Here is a 19,262-nt window from a genome sequence, read left to right on the forward strand (position 1 = left end):
ACCTGAATAGGGACGTGCCAAAAGGAGAAGAAGCAGAATTCTGGGGGGACGTGTGTGGTGACTCCTATGTACATAATTCACCACCAACTGCAAATGTGTGAATGCAATGTTCATATGCTTGTCAGAGAGTTCACGATTATTTGGTAACGGGGTAGAAATAATTGCAGTTCCTTTAAGGACCGCCATGTTAGTCTGCTTGTTTCTATGGAAACTTACTTTCGGCGGGTTTCGTTTGGCGCGAGTGTTTTTTTTTGGTGTGCTAATAAAAAAACACGACACACTCTCTCTAGGTGTGCGAACGTGAGAAATTGTCGCTTTCTTCGAGTTCTACAATTTCCACAATGTCATTTTAAATTATGTTCCAAACTAACTCTTTGCTGCCATAAGTCATTTTCGATATTTTGAAACTGTAACGCTTGGCCAACTCTTGGCCAAGGCTCCCTTGTAAAAGAGGTTTTTAATCTCAATAGGACCTTCTTGGTTAAAGAAAGAAGTTAAATAAATCAAATGTCATTTTTAATAAATACTGTGGGCTGTAAATTGCCCCCGGGCCATAGTTTGGACATCCATGTTATAGAGTTACAATCCCTGCTATTGCTCCCACTATCAACTACATTTGTGAAATGCAATGAGTTATATTTCTGGAGCGATGAAAGCTGTTTTTTTCTCTTTGGAATGCCCTTAGTTTTGAGGGCTATAACTGACTTTGTGCTCATGATGCAATTCTTCCTACTTGCTATTTCAGACACTCTTTTAACTTTGTCCTCTGTTTAAGAAGACTTGGAGGTCAAATAACACATTTGTGTATGAAAGAGCAAGCGTGTTTGTGTGTCTCTTGTATGCGTCCCCTGACATCTGTGCCCTCTCAGGGTGCGAGGAACAGACAGAGTCCAGAGCCACAGTCACAGGTCTCAGACCAGTGGGGTGTGAAATGAATTGGAAGTCCAACACACGCTCCCCCCTGCTGCGCTCACACAATCACTTGAGAGTTAGTGTTGACTGAGCGTGTGTGTGATTGTGTGTGTGTGCATTTGCAGAGGTGATCTAAAAAAGCAGAGCATAAGGAGCGGACAATGACAGAGACAAGAAACTCTTCACATTCAGAATAAATATTTATAAACACTTCAGACAGCTGCACCTTTCATTAGTTGGATCACTCCCTCCCTCCCCCCAAGGGTAGATTATCAAGCACAACCCAGATTCAAAGGCCAAAATACTTTCAAATCTCCCGAGCAATGTTCCACATGGTGTGTTAAGTATCACTCAGAGTTTTTTTGCAACACAAAAGTAAAGTACAGAACATTCCTCTATGTTTAGCAGGAAGGGAAGATACATGAACAGTGCACCCACTCAAGTTGTATTTTTCACTGTTAATATTATTCAACATTTCACCCCCACCAATAAAGAATAATCATTGACCATACATAGATTGTATGAATAAAAATACTTGGCCACGTCATCAGTGCAGCCGACGTAGTAAACATGTGACGCCCCTGAGCTACAACAAAGACTACCAGTCGGTAAAGGGGAGAAAAAAATAGTAAATCACACACAATTTATGACAACACATCCAGTTTCCAGGTTTTCCATTGTACTCACTTTGACCTGGATTTAAATCACTGAAACATCATCTTTTACATTTTCATTCAGTTCACAGCCTGGTGACACACCAGCCCCATAATGCTCACTGATTGCCCAACAACAATAATGTGTTCCCATCACATATTGCAGATGCCGAACATTAATAGAGAGCATATTAATTGGCAAAAAAACAGTGACGTTTGCCAACCTTTTTCCACATATTTTTTCCGCTACAGAAGTGATTTTCATATTTCTATGACATTGACCAGTCTCAGGAAAAAACTCCATGCTCTATGATGCAACCAGCTTCAGACTTCAATGAGTCACACCTTTTTGGTGGCTGTACACTTATTTCTAGGTTCAGCAGAGGATGCGTCAGAAGTCCGAATGGGAGAATGCACATACTGAAAAGTAGATTCATAAAGAAATACCTAAGCAGGAACTGAAGAAAATGTGTATGTGCGGCTAGGACGCAATGACTCTGCGCCGAGCTGCTGAAGGCTGGTGCCATTTGAGGAAAGCATCTGCCACTAGATTTGGGCACAATACTAGCAAAACAAACGATTAATTTAACATTTGGGATTCATTACCACTGGGATAGTTACAATTCACGAAAAAGTATGTCCTTGTAAAAAGATTAAGACACCTACAAGAGGAAATGTTGTCAGGGAAGCTTACAGCAGTGACAGAATATCAAGGTAAGATGGGGTGCAAGAGAAAAGGTCACACGCTGCAAGATAAAAAGGTTACACCGTGTAAAATACACGGCAAACCCATGCAAATGATACAAAGAGGAGACCCTTCATTCAGTGACCCACCACTGAAACAAACCTATGGCAGCTCACCTTTATGAACATTGAAGCCACATAATCACAAGCTCAAAAGATTTGTTTGTACAAAAATAGAGATGACCAAGTGACATAGGAGCCTCAGGCCTGGAACCAACAATATACTACTGTCAGATCATACCACCAGTTTTGAGAAATATGACAAAACATGATGTTTCTGGATGGGGAAATTGCAAATGCACAGATTGATTGAAAACTCTAAATTGTCCTAGGTGTGAACGAGAGTTTGAATGGTTGCATGACTACCTATATGTGTTATCGTGCCGCGCAATTGGCTGCCAACAGTTCAGTGGGTAACGTCTGCCCTTCTCTCGCCCAAGTCAGCTGGGGTAGGGTCCAGGCCACGTGCGACCCGTAGATGCTGTAGAAAACGGATGAATGAAAAATTTGCAAATTTCAGGTTCATATTTAAAGTATGCAAAGATCACATATTAAACAAATTTAAACGCCCCTATCTGGACCCCAAAAGTTTGAGAACCCCTGGCTTCGGGCTGGTCCAGCGGCTGAAAGACAAAGCCTCCTCTGTGACTGGCTAAGACCACCGTCAATCATCAGTCACGCCTCCGCAGCACCTCCCACAGTCGCACCGAGGCAGAGCAGCTCACTCGCTCGCTCCTACAATGCTTTGAAGGCACTTGCAGCTCATCTTCGGTGATTGGGAGAGCTGAGGGGAGAGAAAGGGACAACCTCGTCTCCTCAAACACCGAGCGAGGTTGTGGCCAAAGGAGGCAGAAAGAGGCTGAAGAAAGAGAGCCACAAGAAGAGGAGGTGACGGCGGCGGAGTTTTAAAAGCAAGACCTCAAAGCGGCTCGGACCTCCGAGGAGGACGAGTGCTTTTCGTCGCCTGCTTTTCGTTCTAGAAAGTAACTGATCTGCAGCCGCATTCGTCATGTCATCGTCCGGTAAAGACAACAGCGGAGCCCCGCATGCCAATTACGTTGGACCGTACCGTTTGGAGAAGACGCTGGGCAAAGGACAGACAGGTTAGCGCCTTACTCCGTGCACCCGGTTTTAATTGCTCGCGTAATTTGATGAGAGCTCGCGCGGAGCGTGTTGCACGTCATTTAAGTGTTTAGATCGAAGCCCCTCACGCGGCTCCTTGTGCTTTGCTGTTTCCCACTGATCCGCTGACATAGTCATTGTTCACGCAGTGGGACAAGGGGGGGGGGGTGCATGGGGAGGACTGTCGTAGATTTAGGTGACGCTGTTGTACATCGTTTTGGACTGCGAGGTTGTGTACGCGTGTGTGCGCGCATCCCGGCAGGACTGTGAGAATAAACTTTTGGGTTCCTTATCCCCGTGGGTGTGCGCGTTCTCGTGTGCGTGTTCCGGTTGGAGCACAGCACCGTTAATCCCTATATGCCCGATGCATTGATCTATTCTTAGTCCCGAGGCAGGCTAGGCAAGGCAAGGTAAGGCAAGGCAAGGAAAGCAGTCAGTCAAACGGTTCTCCTCTAGGCTGTGGCTGCATGACGTGGGTTTCCTCGACATGGTGCCTTGGGTACCACCCTGACAGGTGCTGGGAAATAAGAGCTACATGAATCTGTCTTCATATCGCCTTGGGCATGTTTGTGGTCTCCCTGAAAAACAGGCACCTATATATCTCACTATTGACTCCAATGACACTGCAGTTTGTTGTTTTTGTTGTAATTCATGATAGAGACAGGACTTCACTTCATCATATCTGGTTTGAGGGGATGTTTGGTCGTGCTGAGTGTGGATCCGTGAGGTGAGCTATGCACTGTCAGTGGAGCCATGCATGAAAAAGAAGAGGCAAGCTCTGATGCATTGCTTGTGACCCTCTCAAAAGCCCATGTTTCTGCTGAGAGATTTTCCTACCATCTGTTGTTTAAAACCTCCCAGCAAATAGGCGTTACTTGTGCTACCTGGCCCAGCTGGTCGTGCCGAGCAGCCGTGTATGCGTGCAAATTGCATTTTCTCGGCCAGTGTTTTCTTCAAATGCGCCCCTGCCCTGGTCTGTTTGGGCATTTCCCGATTGTTTGCTTGTGGGGATTTCCTCTCAACGCTGATATGTGCCTTAAGTTTCACCTTTCCACAAACTTTGCTGCATCAGAATTCAGTTCTATTAGCCACATTAATGTTCCAGTCAGGTAAAGCCTCGATAGGCTTGCATTTCCAGTCACTGGATGTGAAGGCGAATGACCACACAGTGTAAGCATTCCATTATCATGTGATGACATGAAACATAATCATGAACAGACAACAGTGTCAAGCTGTACTATCGACTAGTGTACTGAAGCATATTGCTGCGACCCCCGTGAACGTGACGTAGAGCCATTCTGGCTGGCTTTGCAGAGGAATAGCACGGCTTTATAGAACCAAACAAAGCTCAAGTGTTGCACAAAGGTACCATATGTTGTTGTTCGCTTGTGGACAATCAACTAATGATATATCTGCTACATCTGCTCAGTCCTACAATAGAAATAAATGTTGCATGGTGTTTTCCCACAAAAGATTAATTATGAGTATATCACCACAAGTACCTGGGCTCTCCCTCCTCACTGGTGCTGCTTGTCTATAATCGTCACTTGATAGAAAGACCCAGTTCAATATGCTCTCTGGAGAGGCTTTGCTGGTGGTACGCTGCTGGTGCAAAGGTCTGCTGGGTCCAGACTGGTAATGATACGGTGTCGCCTGGATCATCCGCGCCTCATGATGCATTTATGAGCGGATTTTGTCCCAATTTCTGGCAAGGCTTGTTTGTCAGATCCATGTAAGGATAGATAAGCTCAAGTGTCAGAATTGTTTCCTGAGCTGTCTGTGTTGACATTTCACTGGTAAAATCCAGAGTTTGGCAGAGACAATTACTAAATAATTATTTTTCACGTGATCACTTTTTATGCTGCCGTTTGAAATAACATTTACTTGTGCTGAAGTAAATGGCTGACACATGGATTGTGTATTCTGTTCGGAAAACAATTACATAAGCATTGCCCATGCAGCTAATCCACGCTAGACCTATTTAGATTAATGACATGCATAATATCCCATTTGACCGTTGATGAAAAATGTCAGCTCTCTCAGCCAGCTCTTTCAGAAAGGGTCAGCCTGCAACTGTGCATGCCTCACGCACCAGACCCAATCATGAGTGACCGTGGGCACCTTCCATTGGGCTCAAGCTGTGGTGGTTGGCCGGTGTTATTAGAGGAGAGGAGTATGTCCTCTGCTTCAGCTGAGCAATGGTGCTCTTCCCTGTTCATTAAGTGATTAGTCCTGACACAAACACACACACACAACGACCAAAGTGGTTCTGGTTTGGCTTCCTGATTTAATCCCCTACACAGCCAAATTCCCCAGTCGCTCACACAATCACGTGGCCCAATGGGGAGGCCCGCTCTAGCTTAGCGACATAGCCCTTGCATGTTGACAAATGCAGACTCATTGCACACATTGCATTGTCTGTTCAGTAAACTGATACATAATCTTGCTTTTTTTTAAGCTCTAGTAACAACAGATGGAGATGACATTTGCTTGCTGTACACAAGCAGTTTTTGTCTGTCTTTGATGCCATCTTATCTGTATTTCCTTGGGTTGTAATTGCTTTCTGTGCAGTGTCTGCACCCGACCGGGCCAGAACAGGGTCCTCCAGTAGGTTGTGTCTGCATGGGCGACTACTCATTAATTATGCCACGGAGGCTTGGGAGACAATCTTACACCAATGACAGTTATTGTGCTTGAGTGTTGGGACCCAGTGAGACCCGTGTGTCTGCTCGGTGATTATTGCGGTCCTGCCTCATGTGAGAATGTGTCACAAGACATGCTTCTACTGTGATATTGCCATTCCCATTGAAGAACAGATTAAACAGTTTTTGCTCTTTGTGCATAAGATGTCGATGGTATTTGTATGTATTTCTTGCAGTTTATGAAACTTTATGAAAGCTTACAATTCTGGATTTGTTTTGTTCTCAGAGTAGCTAAATTATTGCTTTGGTTGTTTCTACATCAGAAATTGAAACCCAAATGCCTTCTTTTTTTTTTTTTCTTTCCTCGCTTTCTTACTTTATCCTGTAGGCACTTGATTAGCGGAATAAATGCTGCCTATTGTTTGGCTAAACGGTCTCTTAATCCAGTGTAAATCCTTGTTCTTGCAAGATTTAGGTATTGACAAGCTGTGAGCTGGGGGTTGCGTAGGCTCCTGGATTCTTCAGTGGACATTTAGAGTGAAATTGTCAGCTTCAAGGGGCTTCATATCGACATATGCACCCAACAAAATGCCCCTTGTGATGTGTCGTCCCTCTGTATCTCAGTTTGTATATCTGCTCAGGCGTTCTCTTTTGCTGTTCACTGCATTTATTGCGGAATCTAGCAGTTTCATTTATCTTTATGTCAGCACTGCTCCCGTTGTAGTTCATGCAAGGACTTTACAGGGCATGAATATGCAAGAACGACCAAAATGTTTTATCCATCTTTGGACGCACACACACACACACACACACACACACACACACACACACACACACACACACACACACACACACACACACACACACACACACACAGCCATATTGGTAAGACTGCTACGGGATTGCGGTACATTCCATGATAATGAAAAAAACGTTAATTTGCTTTTCATTGATTGCTGGTGAGTTGGGGTGGTTCATTGAGGTCAATTTCAAAGATTTCCTGTCTGGTGGTGGCAACCCATGGTGTTTCACACTACATGATATTCCTCCTCGGTGATGACAAGTGATGAGGGAATGTTCACTCACTGCTGACAGAACACGAAAACGCCTCTGCCACCTGTTGCTGATGCCGTTATATTACATTCCATTAAAGCCATGCTGGGCTCGGATACGAGCAATAACCTCCACCCTAAGTGTTCACAAAATGACTCAGAATTTCTTGTGAGACTTTACTGTAGTCTGGCGAATGAGGTAAATAAATGGAAAAAACACTGTTTGTGTGTGTGTGTGTGTGTGTGTGTGTGTGTGTGTGTTTGTTCAGCGATTTCGAAGGCTTGACCCAGTGGCTACCCAGCGTGACTCGGAGTTAGGAGCCTGTGTATGTTGGTGCTCTGGAACCCAGCAGGGCAAACAGGAAGCTGAACCTGTCTGGGCACAGCTGTTCTGCTTCTCAGGCCAAAGCCAAAGTCCTGCCCCTTCAGCCCCGAAATGGACCCTAAATGGTGTGAAATTAGTCCATGTTCATATGTGCTTCATCTGATCCGTATGTTCCGTCTTTGAATCGGATTACTTTGTGATGATAATTTCCATCATAGGGCACCCTCCTCTCCCATTCTCATTCTCCTTTGCACCCCGCCCCCCTCCTCCCCCGGCCAGTCAAGATTCATACGGGGGTTCAACCATGTGGTAAATCAGACAAGACCTTGGTAGAAGTGCATCGATTGGGCAGAATGTATGTAGCCGATGATTTTCAGAGATTAATGATGAGGAACGAGGTCGAGGAGTGTTGGGGAGTATAGTGAAGGATGAAGGCGGAGAGGACTGCTAGCAGCAGCAGTAGTCGAAGAAAATAAGGAGCCTTGAATAGAACCACATCAGGAGATCTTGATAGTTGTGAGTGCAGTGAAATTATTAAGTCAAGCAAAGTATTGATCATTCTCTTCATCACACCCTGTCCTCCTGGCTTTTTTTCATTTCTCTATTGCTGACCTGCAGAGGCGGAGAAGGCTTGATCTTTAAATGGGAGGTCAGTGAATTAGTGAAGCGTTTCTGAAAGTCTCTTGCGCTCTAACATTCTCGTATTGTACGATTGGGATGAAATTCCTAAGACTCAAACAAAATATGCTACATATGTGAAAACAAACTTACACATACAAATGCTGTCTTTCCTGCTTTTCCACCAAGTGGTCCAGTTTGGTCCAGCTTTGTGAGCAGGTATGTAAGCAGTGTGACATTGTACCAGGGTGATACAGTATAAAACGTTCAACAAAGTCTAGGAATGTAACAGTATGTAAATACATGAGAATGATGGTGGACATGATTTATTTCCCCCATGGTTCATTAAGGAGACTTGCAACTTAAGTGTGTCCATAGCGACATACATGCCCCATATATTGCTCTGGAGATTGAGGCATCGCAATGGCGGCGTTTCAAAAAGTGGTTTTATTTGAATACAATGTTATGGTAGCTTTCAAACGACTGACATAGTCTTTTAAGACCGATCAGACCAGTTTACATTGTTTCGCCAAGGTATGGTTCCGATTAGGGGGGAAACGATCCTTGAGCAATTCAAGTACCTTGGTTAAAAAATGCTACAGGATTTTTTTTTCTGTCTTTGGTACCCGTTTATTTTCTGTACACTGTCAAGAAGTAGTCTAGCCAACCACAGCAAGAATTATTCATGTTGTGCATGAGAGTGACACGCCACTAACACCGGGAGCAAGCCAAGTTCACAATAAACCTTACCTTATCTAGTAATATATGGACATTGATGTCTTTGAATGCTTTTATCTTGAAGTTGTTCCAAGCAGCATGTCACGGCGTATATCATCGATAGTCAGGATTTATATCTATGATAAATCACATATGGCTGCCACCGATATCAACAACACGATGCCCTGAAATCAATTTCAATCGCTAATTAAGGACGCTAAAAAAAGCGACTAAATAATATCGACATTGTATTATATTGAGTTTTTCATATTTCATTGCTGCCAGTGTTTGGCGGTGGCTCCAGCATCTGCGGTTAGGAGTGTTCGTGGCAATCAGCTCGCCGCAAAGCAAATGTCCCATAAAGGCTGGCGAAAACTGTCGAATTACAGTTTATTAGACGAAAGTGATTTTGCACACTTTGATGCCAACAGACTGACACATTTGCCGTTCCTCCTGATCACTTTTCAGCAAACCAGGCTTACGAAAATGTGCTGTTTAACCCGGCAAAATCTGTCTGACGTCACTTCCATCTCATTGACTAATATCTGTGTGGAGAGATTTGTCTAAAATTTAACTTACTGATGTTTCTTGAAAGGAAAATAGTAATGACTCAGCCAAAATAGCTCCACCAGCCCCCCCTCCCACTCCCTTTAAAACCGCTTATTTATTTCTATCTATCTATCTATCTATCTATCTATCTATCTATCTATCTATCTATCTATCGATCTATCTATCTATCTATCTATCTATCTTTTTTTAATTCAAAGTGACTTGCGTTCGAGGCGGATGTCCTGAAGATGCGCGGCAATGAATGTTCCATTCCGTGCTGCCCGACCCCCACCACATACACTTTAAATAGGGTTGATAACGGCGCGCTGCGCCCAGCTAAGTTCATTGTGAAAAAGGCTTCAGAAACTGAATGAAACAGAACAGGTTGGTCAGGCCTGCCATTGGAGTATGAGTATCACAGATTGCAAGAGAGGAACAGAGCAATAGAGGGTACTGTGGGTTCAAATGAAGTCCTGGTATCCCTTAAAATGTCCCGGTACACTCAAAGCTAAAATTGAGAAGTAAAATTGAGAAGGCATGTGCTGTATTTTTTGTTAAAATATTACATTTCAGATAAGTATTGAATGATCTTAAAAAATTCTTGCTTGTTATAAAAGACACACAATGAAAAAGTCAGACAAAAGAATAAAAATTTATAAGGGAGCTACAATTCAATATAAGGGTGCTGGAGCACTCCTCAAAATGAACTACAAATGCCTACGACCACAAGGATCCTCAACGAAAGGGTTCTGGGATGGTACAGGTTGGATATATTGGGAAACTTTAACAATGGAAACAACACAAGAAATGAAAGCTAAAATTTATTTTCCTCCCCACGAGTGATTGTGCAGTCCTCTTCTTTGTTGTTTATGCCTTCATGTCATTTAGAATTTCATGGTGATTGTCTGCTAGGGCAGTGGCGAGTGTGTACACCGCTTGTCCCCTCCCCCCAGGTACTCCAAATTGTTCCAATAGTAGATCTATTTTCATGTGTCGGCTGCCAACGCTTTTCGTCTGGTTGTCATGGTTTCTCTGCTTCTTGCTGGTTCCCAGTCTGCCCTCATGAAGAACGGAAGGGATTGCTCTCTCTTCTTCTTCCACCTACTCACTTGTGATTTTCTTCTAATTCTCTCGCTCTCAAACTCTGCAAGCGGCTGCAATCTGAAATCAGCATCATAGTATCTGAAGATTGCCTGCAAAGTATGCAGCCATGTTTTCAGCTTCGTTGCTGGCATACGTGATGTATGGTTCGCATATGCTTGTGCGGGCTACTTGCTTTTGCGTGCACTCAGACATACGGCCATGGATCAGACAGGCTTGTCCTGCTCTTTGCTCTGCACTCTGTTCTGTGTTCCCATTTTAAATCTGCGAGATTAGCACATGTGGGGAGCCTCGGCTTTAGTGGCTGTCGGCTCAGCTTGCCTTGGCAGGATGTCCTGTGATTGGGGGGAGCTCCATCCTCATCCCCTCAGCGCTGGCTCTCCTACTCTGCTTCATCCATTAACAAATAGATATAGGTCTGCCATTGACCTTGACTTTGCTCCAGTTTTCTCACTGCACCACACTTACACATCCCACAGTAGTGCTCAAGAATCCATCATCGGCCCTCTGTATAGGTCATTAATCAAAGCAATATGGTAATTGGAAGATTATTCTCATTTTGATCAATACTCATTGCATTACTATTATCCATAACTCTGAAAGATCAGTATGACATTTACAATAAGTTCATTTGCTGCATGAGCTCAAGGAATATGGATTTTTGTACTTTATATATTTTATTTTGATTATTGTCCATACTTAAAAGAGATGGTAATTTGATTTAATTTCTTTGATTGGCTCTGCAGAAAACTCCATCCAATTTTCTATACCGCATAACCTCACGTAGGGTCACGGGTGGGCTTGTGCCGATAGTCTTGCTGACGTTAACATCATGCATCTCACAATATTCTGCGCCAAATTCAAACAACGCCATTTTGGCAACATCAAAATCGTCGAACACAAATACCAAATCTGTATTTTCCCATTCAAGTCAGAATGGTCAAAGCAAATTTTCCTGAGAGGGGAATTTGTCGATGACATAAGAATAAGAATAAGGAAACCTTTATTCGTCTCACAATTGAGACATTCCCAATTTACAGCAGCAAAGTTATGAAAGCAAGAAAGTAGAAAAACAAATGTCACATCTCCCTATATCTGAGGTCTCTATGTGGAGTGTGCGCATGCGTGAAAGCCATGTACGTGCTCCATTCGAGGGACGCTCGGAGGTAGGTGTCTTGCTGTTGGCCGGCTAACAGCCAGCTGAACGCTGTACTAGCAAAAGGGAATTTGCAAACTTAAGCCGGACCTAAGAGATGAACTAGTTCAGTGCAAAGATTGGAGGAGTAGCACAGCGCAACGCAATGCAGATAGATTTAAAATGGGACCAGAGAGAACACATTTTCCATTGAGCTGTGTATGGCATAGGATTCTGGAGGTTAAAGTAAGTTACTGTATTTTCTCAGATAAAATGGAAGATTCCATAGGTTGATGCGCTATGTCAACTCACCGGTGTACACTACATGCCAACATGTCTGAATGAGATAAGTAAATATGACTTTGTGAATATATGATGAAGATAGTGTACCATTTTGATCAAATTGGAGTTTTCATTTGTCGGCTTGTGTCTTAGAAAAAGTACAATGCATAACCCATTTGAGTTGATTCGGTCATTCAGTCGCTAATGTCAATAGGAGTAGCGGATGCAAATTTGGGGCCTGAGTTCGAGCATATTCCACTTGTCCAGCTTGCACATCTATCTCAATATGTCCTTTTTTTTTTTTTTTTTTTAAATCAAAGTGAGATTTGAATTCACTTGAACGGAACGTTGACTGATAAACAATTTTTTCACTGCTGTCCATTGTAAATCCTTCTTCTCTCAATATCGCTACAAAACTGCCATCGCCTGACGTCCGGAAGATTATTCAAAGCTCACAAGAGGCAAGAGGCAGGGTACACCCTGGACTGTTAACCAGCCAAGCGTAGGGCAGATAGCAACAAACACCCATCACACTGAACTTGACACCTGCGGACAATTTAAAGTCTTCAATGAACCTACCATGAGTCTTGACTTAACCCGAGGTTTGTCTTTGTATGTGAGGTGAAACCAAATGGCCTTGGTGAGAACACATTGAATGAGCATCAAAAACCATCAATCTGCCCTGACTGCCCGTGATTGTCTTTGTGACACCCTTGGGTGGACTAACCACAACTAATTCAATTGTTGTTTTTTTTTTTTTTTACTCATGCCATTGGAGTATTTTATTTACACTGTCTTTTGTTAACGTGCCTTAATGGACAGTCTGCTTGGATGTATTTATGTTAATGGACCAGCCATAACTGTTTCTTCTGTTCATTTGTTTTCTGTGTAGACTTTCCATCAGATTGTGGGTCAGTGGTTTCATCCTTTGGCCTGGTCAAAGCTTCAGATATGCATTGTTTGAGTTGTGTAAATTCTGTTTTATAATGTTATGCTTTTGTTCCAAATCTTCCACCTCATACGTTAGAGAGCAATGGGAACCCAACTCAGTTTTGCTCTATTGCTGTGGACCAGGGGTCTCGCTCTTTTGCCAGACAGGTTTCATTTCCCTATGTATAAGTCATTGCCAAAGTAAATTTGCTGTCCCATTACAGTCCTTATGTGTTTTCCAATGAGCAAAGGGTATTTCTACTGAGTGCAAGTAATGCTGTGCAGCATCACAAAACATATCCTATTTACGAGATTAAAAACCTCTACCGTACGTACGTCATACAATATAACCTCCTCCTGTCATTATAATCCGTATTTTAATGTGTAGGGTGTTGGGTTAGCTCAGCTACTACACAAATGTCGCATCCAAGACGGTAATACAGCTACAGTTGCCTTTCTATTTCGTCATCCTTGCGCCTCAATCTCCAGGCACGACAAATGGATTCACGTTTATTCCAACTGTTAAGGGAATGTAACATTTGGATTAAGCGTGGGTCGATCGGTCATGCCTGCAGAATGGCGCGACTGTTACTTTGTGCTTTTCACATATGAGCTGTGTTCAGGAAACGTAGTCTCTACAATGTGCATGCACTACAAGAGAGTCTGAATTTGAGAGGTTTTCTGTGACATGAATGACTTTAGCCGTCGTACACCTTGGATCCTACACTGACATTGTGTGAATGAAGGTTAATGTAACTGCAGTAATGCTACTGCTTGGTGGAAGCATGTGGATGTAAGCAACATTACGCTGGCTGTCCTACCATTTATTTTGAATGGTATTTTTCTTTTGGATTCTTAGTTTTACAGTATCCATTAACCTTATATGAATTTTATCCTATTTTCTACATACATTGTGTTTTATAAATAAATGGAAAAAGATAAAATTGCCATTAATTTCACGTCATTTGTAGGAAACATCATATATCAGGATGAATGCTTTATCTTTACTGGTATATAAAATGTTGTTTTTCACATTGCATAAAGTGCAATATTAATAAAATATGTGTGACGAATAAAAAGGTTGTAGAATACATTTCTGACCAAGGAGGTCAGATGCTGTAATGAACTGACCACAATGTAACTCTAACTCATAAGTTAAATGCAGCTTTTACCTTTGAGAGTGCACTATCATTGCATCACTGTACTCGCTAACTTATCTATATTCCTTACCTACTTTATATGGTTTAAACTCACTGTTGCCAATAGAACCGAGTGAGCGGCAAAGCAATGCAATGTAAAAGAGGAGCATTGCTGCATTTTCATCCCAGATGGTTGCTTTTTTTATTCTAGGCATAAAGCTGATTATTCCTGATGATGTCGGATGTTAGTGACGTACTTGAGTGCGTATGTTTGTGTCTGTGCACTGCATCCTCCTCCTTCACATCAGTCTGATGATCCATAACAGTGCCAAAGAGGCATAAATCACAGGAGTTTTAGCACATGAGATAGGCAGAGTGGACTCAGTGCAGCCTCAAAAGAAGAGGAGGTTTCTGAGTGTGACCAAAAAAAAAAAAAAAGCGCTGTAAAGCACCTCTCAGGGTCAGCGCCTCTATTATCATTCAAATCCAGGACACAGCATGGGTCTCTCTCTCTCTCTCTCTCTCTCTCTCTCTCTCTCTCTCTCTCTCTCTCTCTGTCTCTCTCTGTCTCTGTCTCACACACTTACTAGACTTTGTACAATGAGAACCCCCAGCATTCACACAAATCGAGATGCACTGTGCAGCTGCATTGTGGGAGAGAGGAATCCCAGCGATCTATTTGCCTTCAGCAGGGATGTGACGTCGTAATGGAGAAAATGCAGCCACAGCAGGAAGGGCCATACAAATGCGGGGGCCTGTGGGCAAAGGACACTCACCTCTTAATTAATTAATCAAGGGTAGCCCGCACTGTTCACCCTGATTCTTAGTTATTTATTGCTGACAATTTCATGCGTTTGACTTTGTGGGGTACAGTTCAGGGAAGGCACTTTTATATTGCAGCATCCCCCCCAGTGTGTAGAGCAAGGCGCATAAATGCACAGCAAGATGCGTGTGGTGTGGAAGAAAATCCCTGACCAGAAAAATCTTTGTGATGAGCTAAAACAGAGATTGCCACCTGATCTAATAAATGTTCTTCTGGATGAACTGAAAAAGGTCTATAAGACACACTTCTGAAACATACACTGTAAAAGCCCTTCGCAGAGGAGTGCAAGCTCTACGTATTGTTCAGTTTGTGCTTTTTAGTTTTGTGTACACTATACTTAAGGAGGTTGTCCTTCAGCTAATGCAACCTTGTCCCAACTTTCATTATAAACACATTTACCCGTCCCTGTCAGCAAGTATGCATTGACTGTGTTGATAGAGACGATAGGGACTCGAACGTGCATGTATATTTGGCCTTTTTTGTGGCAACGTCTATTTTGATGTGAAGAGTCTGTTGCCATAGCAACCTGGTCATATGCGACACTGCAACCATCCTTGAGCAAGGCTTTTTTTTTTTTTTTTTTTTGGCCTGCTTTGCTGCTGTCGTCGGCGCTACTTTAGTGTATTACAGTTTGTGCAATTGGAGCATAATCCAGGTAGATTCGATATAGATTTAGCAGTGTCCATCCATTCTCTGCACGGTTTATCTTGAGCCATAACTTATTCCAGGTGACTTTGGGTGAGAGGTGGGACATGCCCTGAACTGATTTCCAACCAATCACAGGGCACAAATAGACAAGCCAAATTTTCTCACTCACATTCACATCTCTGGACAATTACAGTCGTCAATTAACCAACCATGCATGTTTGTTGGAGGTAAGCAGAGTACTCAGCAGAAACCCATGCGGGTATGCAAAGAACATGCAAAGACCTTCCACAAAGGAAGACTGGAGCCTGGACAATTGATGAATGTGAAAATGATGCTGTGTCAACATCCCTTGCAAGCTAACGTGATGTAGCAAGCACCCTACTTTCACATCTCAGCTGCAGTCTAGTACTACCGCTAACCGAGTAGGCTTACTTATCACCAGCTCTCTCTTTATTTCTCTATTCATTGCTCTCTTTTCGTTCATGTCTTACCAGCCCATTTCTTCTTGACCTTTGGTCCTCCTGCTCCCTCATTTCCTCGCTTCATGCCTAATGGATATTTCCCTGCAGCCTCCAGACCTTACATTACTGTTCTGCTCAGGTAGGTCTCATTTCATGCGGAGGCGATTAGATCTCACTGGAAGCAATTCAGGTGTGATAAGCCGCAGTTTTGTGGACTCAAAAGGCAGAAAGAATTAAATCGAACCATTACTTATGCTCCCTTGCAGTATACACCTGCCAATCATGAGACTGGTGTCCACACATTTAAGTGAACTTGAAGACAAAAAGTCGAGTCCACACACAGTTTTAATACAAGCTCGATATTGAGGCCTTTCGAAGAACAGAGCAAACATGTGTTAAGTGTTCACCTCATTATTTCACTGTTCCATCTTTCCCGCTGCAATAAAGAGGAGAAAACAAAACGGTTGTTCAAATAAATATTTCAAATCTCACACACAAGCACAACCATGTGCAAGCATGCGTATAAATGGGTTAATTCGATGCGAAGGCAGACTAATGGAAGAGGAACATACTGTGTTGTCTTAATGGGCCTGTTCTTGGAATTGCTTGTGAATACTGGATTGAATAGAATGTATCATTATACTTCATGTTACAAGCCACAGGGGTAAAAATAACAAGTAGGTGGTCTTATACTAATTCTCAAGCTTTCTACTGCAATGGATCGAGACAAAAAATGTCTTTGTACTTCAACAGTATCTTTGCGGGTTGTTTTACAATGTGAGCTGTCTTGTAATTCTAAGTAGAGTTATGTTTCATTATTCGGATTCTGTACTTGATAGACTCATACTGAATCACACATAGAAATGCACACGGACCTGCTATACAGTAAAGCCTTATTGTGGCAAAACTCAAGAGTGTAAATCTCTCCGATAAAAGACAATTCGATACGTATCTCGATGTATGGGGTAAGATTAATCTTTAAAACCCGCCTCAAAACTCACTTGTATTCTTTGGCATTTGACTCAGCATGACTCAGACTTGATGTTAGTTTTACTGTTTGGTGCTTTCTACCGTCTTTGTTTTTTGATTTATTGCTTTATTTTTGTATACAATATGAGACTTGCTCCATGTACAGCACTTTGTAGACAGCAATGGCTGTTTGAAATTCAATGCAGTTGGATTGAGTGGGACTGCAATTTGATTCGATATGGGACGGCTGTAGCTTTTGTCATGTTCATTAATATATAAAAACGTGTAAAAGCCCAAAGCCCACCCTATTCAAATTGTGAATTAAATAGAAAGAAACAACAAATCATCAGCACCTTCAGAACGTTTTATACCTGGCGTGCATCGCTCTTGAAAGACAATGCAATTAATTTCTTGATACATGCACTGCAGTATGATTCAAGGAGAGTACACTTTAAAATGTAAAGATTTTATTAGGTTTGGTGGAATATAAGATTTTCCAATTCTAATCTGTTTTCACCCTTATCGGTTCACACCCCTCATATTTGGCGTTACCACCTTTGTTACCATTAATGTTCTGGACAAATACCCCTAACGCCAGCGGGCGTGTTTAAAACCTGGTTGGATTGAGGCTGACAATAACCTGAATTTATGACTCTGTCGTTTCCAGTGTCACCATACTGCAATTTATAACATTCTGTACCAAATGAGACTTGATTAAATATTTAAACATGAACCTGGAGGAGCTGTGCGTTTGTGTGTATAGTATATATCATTTTCATTCTGACAGCTGAAGTGAGGATGACAAGATAGAGACACAGAGAAATAAAACACCTGGCAAATTGTCATGATTCCAGTCAGCATATAAACATGTGACTCCATGATTTTCCAAACTCCTGGAGACTCATTCATCCCCAGAAAGTCACGCTTGGAGGCTGGATGTGTGTGTATTAGCCCGGCTCACGGCGGACTGTATACCTTGCTCAAAATACAAGCTGACATATCCATATAAAGACATGTTTTATTTGCCCTTAAGACACGATGAACCAGGCATTGACGCAAACACAGTGTACACACAGGATACACCGCAATCCTCTCCTCCTTTTCCATAGCGTTTCATTTATGTGAAAGTGAGGCAAAAGAACACAACATCGTTTCTGATGTGCTTAATGTCCCTCTCATTTTGTTTGATTTTTGGAAAAGGTCCTCTCTCATGCTCCTGTACCCTTTCAAGCTCTCCTGACTGAAGTGCTCTTCAGCGTCAATTATACAATTGTGTCTGTATCATGTAGAAGTCACATGTATGAAGAATGATGCGCTCACATTGGGTCCCTCCTGGGGTTCGAGCGATATGGCGATCTTTGGAAGTGATTCACTAAACAGCACGCAGGACAAGCGGCAGGCCTGCTGTGGTCAAGACTCCATGCTTTACACGTTCCTCTTTTTGGTGTTCTCGACTGTAATCTCTCACACAGAGGGTGAGAATGATGGAGTGGCCATGCAGCACAACCACTGCCTGGACATAAATAGGCAGTTTTGCATGAAGTGATTACTGAGCTGCCTTTGGGCGCTTTCCCAGTAAAATAACACAAGAGCACAAATGGTGTTCATTATTGAATAGCTTGTAGGTAACTTGCTTTTAGTGCAATTTGTATTTCAGTTTTTCTGAGAATGGAGTGGAAGGGGCAGATTGGTAGGCTTTGGTGTTTGTTCGAATACAAATATTGGTGTTTTCATTCTGTCTACATTCATTCCTTTTGACGGCCAGTTGGGCATGTATGGCTGCCATTGCAATGGGTTCCCTTGTTGCGCTTCAAAGTGCAGATGAACAATGACGCAAAGCGTTCTGCGAAAACAACCAGAAATTTTGAAGGCAATGAAGTGGAATGATTGCAACGGCCGAGTCGATCTCCTCATATGAATCCGACTGAATATGCATCTCAATTGCTGAAGACAAAACTGAAGGAAACATTTCCAATAAAAACAGCAACTGAAGACCGTTGCAGTAGAGACCTTGCGGAGCAGCTCACCAGGGATACACAATCTGGTGGTGTCTATGCGTTAATTTGAAGTTTGGAGTTTAATTTATGATTGTTCATTTGTCCAATTACTTTTGATTCCTTACAGAGTGCCCCCCCCCCTCCCCCTCCACACGCACACACACGTATGTATATGTGTATACAGACGCTCCCCAGCATACGAACGAGATACGTTCCGAAGGATCATTCGTCAGGTGAATTCGTTCGTAAGTTGCTTCAGTGCTATATTTTGTATGGAATGTATGTTTAAGGCTTATATAAGTATGTTTAAGGTTTATATAAGTATAATAAAATGAAGTTTAACTTACTTTTGGAAGATGTACTCGAAGGCTTAAGGAGATGATGGAGGGGGAGGAGAAGGAAGAGGAGGATTTTATATCATGGGGCCGAGAGGGTCTTCGTCG

The 19,262-nt window shown here is 42.6% G+C and overlaps 1 protein-coding gene across 3 annotated transcripts in view; it reads left to right on the forward strand.

The window, feature by feature from the left end:
- Positions 1-3,007: 3,007 nt before the first annotated feature.
- brsk2a (BR serine/threonine kinase 2a) overlaps positions 3,008-19,262 on the forward strand; it is a 182,463-nt gene continuing 166,208 nt past the window's right edge. For all 3 annotated transcript variants that reach the window (XM_019894134.1, XM_019894136.1, XM_019894135.1), the window contains exon 1: positions 3,008-3,412. In XM_019894134.1, coding sequence (XP_019749693.1) covers positions 3,319-3,412 — 94 coding nt within the window. In that variant the 5' untranslated portion in view covers positions 3,008-3,318. The remainder of the gene's footprint in view (positions 3,413-19,262) is intronic.

The sequence above is a fragment of the Hippocampus comes genome, unplaced genomic scaffold (genome assembly GCF_001891065.2).
Source record: "Hippocampus comes isolate QL1 unplaced genomic scaffold, H_comes_QL1_v1.1 scaffold104, whole genome shotgun sequence".
NCBI classification, from domain to species: Eukaryota; Metazoa; Chordata; class Actinopteri; order Syngnathiformes; family Syngnathidae; genus Hippocampus; species Hippocampus comes.